This window comes from Euprymna scolopes, chromosome 9, assembly GCF_053919585.1.
Source record: "Euprymna scolopes isolate OS-2025 chromosome 9, ASM5391958v1, whole genome shotgun sequence".
NCBI classification, from domain to species: Eukaryota; Metazoa; Mollusca; class Cephalopoda; order Sepiida; family Sepiolidae; genus Euprymna; species Euprymna scolopes.
The window spans coordinates 41901860-41913129 of NC_136490.1; the positions used below are offsets into that span (position 1 = coordinate 41901860).

Genomic DNA, 11270 nt, shown 5'->3' on the forward strand with positions numbered 1-11270 from the left:
GAATCTACACGGAATTTCAACGGAATACTTTATTTGATCCACAGGGGGGAGGGAGGTGACATGCTCTTGTTCTCTCAGCCATAACCTGATAGAAGTCTAAAGTAATTCGCAATTGTATTTTTTTAATCTCGTCCCCACTAGAGATTGAACCTCCAACCTCCAGAAGAGTGTAACTTATAATTGAATTTTACCAAGTACAACATCCATTATGCCACGGATTAAATAAAGTGTTCTGTTCCAAATTCCGTGAAGATTTCCGAATTCGACAGAAAGATTCCCGAGTTCGACAAGACAGACCTGAAGAGGGTCGATGATTACATCGGCCGAAGCATTGTGAAAATAACAGTCAGGATGAGAACGATAGTTCGAATAATCCAAATAATACGAACTATGATTCTGCAGAAGCCATATTTTTGTTATGATTACGTGACGTCACAATAGAGTCCATGCACTCTTTTTGATGTAATAGTTCTTTTCGTTGTTTTTAACAATTAAAAACAAACACACATCCTTCCCAAAATGGAACAACTCCAAGAGAAAAACACTTATAATTGCGCAATTACTACTCAAGCATGTAAGAATAGCTTCATCACGACGAAGCATAGAGTCAACACTGCCTTGGGGACACCTTCGTACGTGCGCAGTAAAACGTATTCGTTGACAAAAGGGAAAAAGGATCCCGTAAAGATGACCTCTGAAAACTGTATAGAGATCTTGGAGTATATGAAGACGCATATAAGACGCCTGCTGCCAAGAAGGAAACGAGAATTGCACGGAATGTCTTCTCTCAGGGTTTGGCTGAGATGCTATCTTCGGATGGAAAGTTCTAAGTCAAGTAAAATAAAAGGGATGACTTCTCCACCCATGAGTGGCGACGGTGCCAGATTTATAGCAGCCAAAACCTTCACCAAAGATGACAGTATATTAGTCTGTATAAAAACGTTGTGTGATGTTTTATTAGGTGGGTACCATATTTGATTCGCCGAATTTTTGTAATAGGTTTGGTTTTATTACGTACTAGCAGTTCAGCCCAGCTTTGATCGACCCCTTATATATATATATATATATATATATATATTAAAAGTTTACCTCATGTCCAGGTAACCTACATCTAAAATTTCAAGTGTAGACCCAAAATTGACGGAAGAGTTTTGTAGAGTTTTCGAAGGTCAAATCGTTGAACTTTGATCTCTTGGCAACCAAATTTTCGCCCAAAAATTAATTAAAAAGCTTGCTGCATGTCTAAATACCCTTTATGTAAAATTTCCAAGTTTAGACCCAAAATTAGCTGTATAGTTTGCTTGAGATCGTAAAGGTCAAATCTTTTGAACTTTGATCACTTGGTAGCAAAACTTTCGGCCAAAAAACGATTCCAAAGCTTGCCCTACGTCTGAATACACTTTATGTAAAATGTCAAATATTTAGACCAAAAATTAGCTGCGAGGTCAATTTTTTAAACGTTAACTCAAATTTTGACCTCTTAACATTTATTGTTTTGGACACAAATCAAATTAAAAAGTTGGTGCTAGTGCACTTACTGATCCGCGCTATTTTTTAAATCGTATTTCCAAGTTTAATTAAAGTTTAATGATATGTTTTTTTTTATTCAATTGTAAGTATAGAATAGGTACAAAACACCCTCCCCTCCCCATGTTAAGAATGGCTTTTTTTTTAATAATAACGTTATTATTTCAGCACGGATCAATAGGTGCACTAGTACCAAAAAGTTTGATCCATGTCCAAGGAACCTACATCCTAAATTTCAAGTGTTTTGACACAAAATTGGCGGAAGAGTTTGGTAGAGTTTTCAAAGGTCAAATCGCTGAACTGTGACCCCTTGACAGTTAAATTTCTGACCGAAAACCGATTAAAAAGATTTTCCCAAATCTCAATACCCCTTATGTCAAATTTCGAGTCTGTAGACTGAAAATTGGCAGAGTAATTTGGTAAGGAAGTGTACATACACAGACAATTTCACTTTTATAGGTGCATAGATTAACGTTATGAGCACAATTTCAGTTCTAATGGCGATTCTCGAATTTTGACGTAAAAGGCATGCTGATAGGAACAAACATTTTTATAAAGAATTCATTTAATGATAAATGTGTGATTTATTTCTTTATTATCCAGAAAAGGGCATTTTTATCGTTGTTGTCTGTTTTTAAAGGGAGGGTCTATTATCACATGAACTTATGGTTCTTGCCCACTTATTGAACCGCGCTACTTTTAAATAATATTTTCAAGTTAAATTAAAGTTTTACGATAGCTTTTGTTTATTAAATTGTTAGGTGAAAGTACAGAATATTTACATTACAAAACACCCTCCTCATCTCATGTTAAGAATGGCTTTGTAAATAAAAACGTTATTATTGCAGCCCGATTCAATAAGTGTATAAGTACCGAACTTATGGTTAGTGGTAGGTTTAAGTTTTCTGGTGAGATGGGGGTTTTGTTTTGACTAAAGGGCGTTTGTGTTGAGAGAATGTTACCCCCAGAAATAGAATTAAAGGTTATTGAGGGGGAGGGTGATAGTAAATAAGAAAATCATTAAGGTTCATTACATCCATCTATTGTCTTCCTTATTCGTATTTGTGGTCCTGGATATGACCTTAAACTAGCTTGCAGGCCTTGGAGTGTGGAGCCACCCTTTAATTGCCATTGCTCCCATGTCCACTCTGACCCGGAGTGGTAGTACGTGTTAGAGTCCCAACTATGGGTTAAATAGAATACGACTCAAAAAACAAATATACTATATTAAAAAATCGTTCTTCAAAATCACCAGATTCGGCATTAAATAACCTGAAAAGGGTTGATATGCCGTAAAACAAAACAACCAACCAACTTATTCGTATTTGTGAATTTATTTTATGCTTTTTGCGGCCAAGTCCGCCAAAGCTCGTGAATCTCCATTAAATTCGTGGTGCACTATCCTTCAAGTATCGATTGTATTTGTTTAACGGCGAAGTACAATATCTAATCGAAATATTTCATTTAATACAACACAAGTTACTATTTTAGCTAAAGCTGGATGAAAGTTTGGGTTCAAAGATGTTCTTTACGGTGTTAATGCATAATAGATGTGCTAGGATTTAACACGAAACGTTATAGATAGTCAGCTCAATTGATAGTGACGTGTTAGTAATAGTTACAGTGGTGGTCGTCGTAGTGAAGATATGGCAGAAGTTTCACTATCTTCTTACTCTTTTATCGTTAACAGTTGTCATCTTTTTTGTAGTCATAATAATTAAAGTAACAACAAAAATAAAACTATTATTTGATCTTAGCTGTGTATTATTTTCTTGTTGAATTACTTTTTTTTACAGGGGGGGGATAACGGAATATAGTTTCGATTCGGTCAACAGAAAACGGTGTTAGGCCAAAATAGATTCCAGATATAAAATACTTCATGTTACTTTCTGCTTTAGTTTAAAAAATAGTCCCAAAAATGTTTTATTAGACTTTTAAAAAAGCTCCTTGAGCACACCCAAGAGTTATCGCGAAGTATAGACGACCAAAATTATATAGAAACCAGTTTGTTACAACTTTTCAGAAAGTTTTATAAAAATCCAAGGCATCAATTCTTTTTAATAAGTACAAAAGAGTCAATTTTAGCCATTTTAATCCGAAAGGTAGTCCGGGGAGGGGGGGCACAGGAGTTTTCCCGGAAAATCCTATTCATTACTTTTTTACTCATATCATGTTTAATGTTTGTGCAAAATTTAAAAAAAAATCCAAAGCGTAGTTATTAAGAAAAGTGCAGACAGACGAACTGACGAACGGACGACGGTGAATTTACAGGTTCACCCTCCTTTTGTTGGAGGACCAATAATTATTTGCATTAATAAACAAAGATAAAATAAGGGAATATTTATTTACGCAGAAAAGTTACGAACATTACATAGTGTTTGCGTGTGTATGAATTAGCATGCATGTACATAAATGTTCGTTGCGTGTATGTGTGCGTGAATGTATACGAGAGTTCGTTGAAGTATACATTGGAAGTCCATTGTGTGTGTGAGAGTTTGTAAAGTTATACACAAGTATTCGATCCTACCTTGAAGAAGGAAAACGCTCTGCCGAGGCGCGTCTAAAATTTTCATTCGATCACATTCGAGATTCGAATCGAAAGAGAAAGATCGAGAGAGAGAGAGAGAGAGAGAAACGAAAATAGAAAATGCCACCTGTTGGGCAAACAGAACTTACAAGGGCAGGTAACCAGTGCGTATTGAAGGTGTGTTTATGTGTGTGTGCGCGCGCGTTTTGAGTAACACCTTTTAAATTTACAAGGCATGTGCTTATACATTAGCTCAGTCTTACGTTTTTTCAGTTAAACCTCTTAGTATGTAATTTTATTGATATTAAAAATTCGTTTTATGAAGATTTCTTTGCTAAAAAAGATTTCTTCCAAATGTGAGTGCTTAAAAGTAATCGTGTATTCGCAGTGCGGGCAGTAATAATTTGTTAACCAGGAAATATCATTGCATAAAGATTTTCGCTGGTTTTGCTATTCGGGCTACTTCTCTCATCTTGAGTGTCATTTACATAACGTTTCCGTCGGCAGGTGAATAGAGTACTTGAAAAAGTTCAGTTATAAAAGTGATCTTCTTCTGAAACTTAACCCTCAGTGTGGTCGAATGAAAATACAACTGCGACTTACTTATGACCTGTATCCAGTTATGGCTGACAGAACGAGAACATGCTACGTCTGTGAATTAAATAAAGGGTTCCGTTCGAATTTTCGTATTGATTTCTGAGTTCAACAAAAATATTCCTGAATTTGACAAACTACACCTGAAGAAGGTCGGAGGTTACGTAGACCGAAACGTTATGAAAATGAAACTCAAACAATAGTCCTAAAAATCCAAATAATATGAATAACCAATAGTCATCTCAAAAATTCTAAAACGTAACAAAATTCCTCTTCGTAACTTGACGTATTTTTCATGAACATAAAAGGAAGATAGTTGTAGACACTCAACGACTACATTTATGACGTTCACGTAACCAAAGGAACTTTTTTTCCTCGGCATCCAATTCAACAGGATTTATGCCATTTCTGTAATGGTATTTTCCTTGTTGATTACGATATGATGTTGGTGTTGTGCAGTTCTAGGAAGTCTACTATCTTTAAGAAGAGGTTCGTTTTTGCTAATCGCTTAAGACGGTTCTACAGAGACATGTCGACGGAGCTGCACAGTCACTTTTGCAAGTTATAGTGATCTTCCTCGGAAGTGCTGACTCGTCGATTCTACTTTTCGATCCTTGTATCACATTTCTTACCGTAATATGGAGATAAATATCTCATAACGGTGATGTACATTATGGGCATAGTTTTGTTCCTTTACTTGACTTTCACGTTATTATTTTTTTTATATTAATCGATAGGTTATTGAAATCGAAGCTATAAGAGTAAGACATACAACGATATTTTTTTATAAATAAAACTTAGAAATTTAATATCTGTCTCTCTCATAAATATATATGTACGTATGTATGTATGTATGTATGTATGTATGTATGTATGTATGTATCTACTATTATATAAAATTCACTTTGTGTATGTATGTGTGTGAGAGAGAGAGAGAGAGAGTTCCACATAGGTTCCGAAATGGCTGAGCCTATCTTTTGCAAATTTCACACAAATGTAATTTATATGTCTGAAAGTGTTCTTAGATACGTTTTGTGTAGAAATTCAGCCGATAATTATCGAAAATCGAAAAAAAAACGAACTTAAAAATAGTCTTTCTCTCTTATAGATAAAAAAGAAGAATTTTACAGGAGAACATTTTACGTTACACCGACCAAGCGAAATAATAAAATCTCAGCAAATCATTTCTTCTTAAATAAAACATATTTATTCTCATCCGGAAATATTGCTGAGTGGTAGAGCATTCGACTACAGATCGAATGATCATCTGTTAAAGTACCTCACCATTTTATTTTTTATTTTTTCTTGTTAATGAGTTTAATTTACGATAAAAGAAGCGGTACCATTTAAAATTGCTGCAAATCATTTCTTTGTCGGTATATTTTAAAACTAAATATTAATCAGAAGTGACTTTACGAAAGCATTCATCGTCAAGTCCAAATATCAGGTGGCGTGTTACTGTAATTAAACACAGACGGAATTTGATGAACGACATTATTATTATTTTTTTAATTTTGCGAATTAATCCACCGGGCAACTTATTCCTCGTAAGGATTGATTCAATAATAATACATACGTAATCTGCATAAATTAAAATATCATGTTTAAGCGTATAGTAGGGCCAATTTTATTCTACAGAATTGAAACTTGATATATAGGGAATTTGGACTTGTGGGACACATTCAATTTAGTTTTTAGCTGGTAAAAATGGCTAATATGTGGTCAAAATGGAAACACAAGTGAAACTTGGCATGCGGTTGTTGACTTAGTGTTTTTGTGTGCATGCGCAAATATACATTTATATGCGTTAAAGTGGGTTAAGTTTTAACGCTTTCTCGTCCATCTGACAATAAGCCAACTAGTAAGGACTAAGGCTAATGCGCTTCATGTTTTGGTGTCAGTTCTGTTCATAGCATCGAAGTCATTTTCTTATGCTTTCTAAATTACTACCATGTATCGGGTACAATATAATAATTGATAAAAACATTGACTCCATAATAATAAATAGGAAATCTGCATGATTTCAAATATCACATTTAAGCATATTTTACGACCGGGCAACGCTAGACAACCTGCTAGTTCATTTTATATAGAAAAAGCTTAAGACAACATTAAGACAATAAAATTAGTTAACACTTGTAACAGTCCAAATGAATTATTATTTTAATAGCTCAACGACACCTTAAGTATAATTATATTTAACTTTTAACTTCCGATTTTTAATATAATTCTCGACGCATAATTTGCATCCAAAAAGGCTCCCGGGCAACATCGGTAATGTAATAACTAATAAGCAAGGCATTCGCATGAATCGGCATTGTGCAACCTTTTGATTGGATCAGTTCTATTTATGGAATTGGTGACCCCAGTTCTATGTAGCTGGATACGGCATAATAACGTTGACACACAGGTTCCCGCTGGATCACCGAAGTTAAGCAACGTTGAACCTGGTCAGTACTAAATGGGTGACAATTTGGGACTTTCAGGTGCTGTATGTGCTCTCCGCTTATCTCGGCATTGTTTCCAGTCGTCTTGGTCTTCTCCTTACCACTGGACTCAAACAGTGCCGATTCAGGAGAGGTGTGGTTGAGGATTGTGCAACCCTTGCCTCACAATTACACGCGCTACTGCCCCTAAGGGGTATCCTTTGTCTTTCAAGACTGAACGGAAGCATGGGGGTAGCTGGATGCGTAGTTATAACAGAGGATGAAACTTTGGGTGCATATAAGCGGTTTAAAATTAATACACCACCTCGAATCAATCACCTGTCTTACAAGTTGTTTTCGAGTCTGTCGCCCGTTATTGTCCTCTTTCTGATTTTACACCTTGGGTTTAGGAACGGGTGTATTCCCCGATATTTCACTACGGTCTTAATTAAGTTGCCTCGTAATAATAAATAGGGTGGGGATGGGATCTATAATCTTCCTATTTACTTGCCTCCCCGTTAGGGCTGAGTTAGACACAAGGTCGGTTTTTAATGTGGGGGAAATCCAACTCTCTAAAAAGGGGCACTCTGGATAGAAGCAAAAATAAAAATTGCCTCAATCTGGATTTCACCTCCACTGATCGAACAGATACTACACTTTGGTCCTCTGTTCTTGATGTTAGTCATAAATACTGACTCAAAAGATTTTGTAAAGGGTCATTGAAAACAGCCTACATGCTGTCTTTCCTAGTTTTACTATTTAGACATGATGTAAATGTCTAGAAGACCCTTCTTATGCTTCTACTTGGGAGAGTCGAATTTGGAGAAACATATCTCAAACCGCTAGAGATGATTCATCTAGTATATATTTATATATATATATATATATATATATATATATATATATATATATATATATATATATATATATATATACTGAGTGAATAGAGAATATTTTCCCTTTGGTTACGAGTTCTTGGCCTTCGGGCCGGGATCAAAGTGTAGTATCTATTCCGGCAGATACTGCAAGCAAAGACCATATGTGGGGGAAACCCCACATATAAGACCTTGGTCAATGTAGGGGCAACCCTTCATACCAATTGTCACTATCCAGCTCCTATTTCCCACCCATCGGGAGCTGGTCCCCTTCCCCCCTCCCTATTTCTCCACATTAAAAAACGGCCTTGTGCCTAATTTGCTCAGTAGGGAAGCAAATAAATACTTCTTGGCCTTTTGGCCAAGATCAAAGTGTAGTATCTGATCTTCAGATGCTGCAAGCTATGACTAGCTATGACTAGCAAAGACCAGATGTGGGGGCAACCCCACATGCCTGACCTTTAACCAGCTCCCATTTCCCACCTCTCGGGAGCTGGTCCCCTTTTTCCCTTCCCCCTCCCTTCACTCCTCACATTAAAAATTGGCCTTGTGCCTAATTTGCTCGGTGGGGGAGCAAATAAACACCATCTGTTCTTCAGATGCTGCACTTCCACCTCTTGTTCTCTTTCGGTGGAGGAGCAGTCTTTCACGCCTGAGACAATTTATTTTTGTACCTTTTCTCCACGTTAAAAAACGACCCTGGTGTCTAACTCTGTCCCGTGGAGAGGCATTGTAAATAGGTATTTCATAGATGGTGGCATCTCTATGTGACGCCAGAAAATAGTTTCCTCGTTCTTTACACAACTATTCAAGAAAACGTCATCCGTTTGTGATTTAATGCGTATATTATGTCATAAAAGATTTTCGTAGTGTCTTGCAACTCTAAGTGGATGACGTTACCCTTTTGTGACGTGATCCCTTCAAGAAATTTCGACCGTCTTTATATACATGAATATATGATGAGGCGTCTACAGCAAATACTGAATTTTAAACGGCAAGAAGATGAGGTCAGGACATGTAAGTATTTAGACGAATTAGTTGCAGTTTTTCTCATAAGAGACATACTTGACATGTAAGGTCATATTCACAAAACGGACAAAAAGATTCAATCTTGACGATTGCTTTACATAGAAAAGCGTTACCAAATTAGATGTCTGTTGAGATTTCTTTTAATTGTAAAGTAGCAAACAAATCGCATATCTCTTGCTTTACTTTTTCATGTTTGTATTATAAAAGTTACGTTATAATTTCTTAAAGAAAGTATTCGCTATCCGATAGCGCAGAGTTTCTAATCCCGTGATGCCTGGGATGCCAAAGTTCAACAAAACTTCAATTCTACAAGGAATTACAAACAAACAATAAAAAATAAATTTAACAAAAGCTAAAAATGCTTTTTACTTTTGTACAGATTACCATGACATTTCTTAGTATTAAAAAACAACATCTTTGGAACGCTAATGTTTTTAAAGCTAAAATTCTCTTCAACAGTTTGCGTTTTGGAGACGGAAGTCTTTTTTCGAGATAAGTGACTTCTATATTAATCTTTTTATTTTTAGATTCAAATATTAATAACTACATTTTATTTCAGTATTTAATTTATATATTTATTTTCTGATTGTTTTATTTAATGCTTGCGTTTTCTCGTCCATAAATGTTGTTTATTATATCTCCCAAGTTGATTGCAAAAATATATTAGGTACTTGTATTTATTTTTAGTTGGTGAAAGGGGGATCTATCACCATACTTTCCCTGTCGAACTCGGAAATATTTCTGTTGAACTCGGGAATTTTGACAGAAGGGCCGATTGCACAGTGGTTAGAGTACTTGGAAAAATCAATTGTAAAAAATGATATTCTCCTGAAGGTTCAAGATTCGATGCTCAGTGTTGGGCGACCGAAAAAAAAATACAATTGTGAATTACTTAGGACCTCTATCTAGTCATGGATGATGGAACAAGATCATGCTATCCCCGTAAAGTAAATAAAGGGTTCCGCTCGAAATTCCGTATAATTCACGAGTTCGACAGAAACATTCCCGAGTTCGACAAGATACACCTGAAGAAGGTCAGAGGTTATATCGACCGAAACGTTGTGAAAATTACACTCAAGATGAGAACAGTAGTCCGATGAATTCAAATAATACGAATATTTCCTTCATGTTAGATCTTTACACTAAGTGGCTACACGCATTGTCTGGTGCGATTTCCATAAGAATTAATCTTTAAGGTTTTCCCATAAATATTATACAGGATGCTTTATTTTAAATTATCCCAAATACTAGTCGATTGGAAGAGTATAAGTAGGAATGATGTAGTGAAAACAGATTTTTCATTACGTGTCTGTTTTGTTTTTTGTTGTTTTCTTTGTTTTTTTTTTAAGTAATTTAAACAAAAAAATTACGCATATTTTATAAAAGATGCGGAAAGTATTCCCTTATTGGCATCCATACATTTTGGTCATGTCTGAAAGAAAGATTACTTCTAAGTGGGCTTTCTGTAGAATGTTTGATATTTTAGAAAATGTGACAGTAATCCAGAATCTAACCCAACTACGCGTCGGTATTTCCTAGCATAGTTATGTATACAGACGAAAAAGGTCGACGCGGAGACTGCCAAAGACGATAAAATCAGAAGACTTAAAACTAAAATTGTAAAACAAACAAAAAAAATCCAGTTACAATGACTTTCATGATTTCATTGAAGCTTGTCGTCTGCTGATAACTGATTGCTGATTGGCTAATCACGCCGAATGTTTACCGTAACCTATAGAAGATATCGACACGAAGTTTATTCAGGTTCTGGATTAGTATCGATTTTGGTGCTTATCCATGTTACCATGCTATTTTTGTAGATAGTATTTTCAAGTTAAATTAAAGTTTTACCATTTTTTTCTTTTTATTAAATAATTAGGTGGAATTATAGAATAATTATAAAACACCTTCCCCTCCGCATGTTTAGAATGGCTTTCTAAACGTTATTTCAGCACGGTAACATAAGTACATAAGTACTACGATTTTTCTTTTTTTTTTCTTTTTTTTTTATTAAATATAACTAATCTTCGTTTTCTGTCATTTTCAAAAGACTAAAAATGAAAACTGTAAAACAAAGCATAGTTATCATAAGTGTATTTTATTTTCGCTGAATCTTCAGGGATCTTTTCATACTTCACGTTCTATGATTTATTTAAGATTTTAAAAAGTGACAATAATTTTTATGTTTTCATGATTGAAACTTGTCGTCTGCTGGCAACTAATTGTCGTCTGCTGACAACTAATTGCTGATTGGCTAATCACACCGGTTGTTTACGGTAACCTATACAAGGT

At 35.3% G+C, this 11270-nt stretch overlaps 1 protein-coding gene and 1 pseudogene across 5 annotated transcripts in view; both read left to right on the forward strand.

The window, feature by feature from the left end:
- LOC145284527 (serine/threonine-protein kinase DCLK1-like) overlaps positions 1-11270 on the forward strand; it is a 246236-nt gene that overhangs the window by 191356 nt on the left and 43610 nt on the right. The window contains exon 1 of one of the 5 annotated variants that reach the window (XM_080133418.1): positions 459-961. The exons of 3 other annotated variants lie outside the window; for them this stretch is intronic. In XM_080133418.1, coding sequence (XP_079989544.1) covers positions 520-961 — 442 coding nt within the window. In that variant the 5' untranslated portion in view covers positions 459-519. Of the gene's footprint in view, positions 1-458; positions 962-8832; positions 8967-11270 lie in introns of those variants that run through there. One more of the 5 variants, XM_080133421.1, reaches the window with a different exon arrangement.
- On the forward strand, positions 8291-8453 carry LOC145285310 (U2 spliceosomal RNA; annotated as a pseudogene).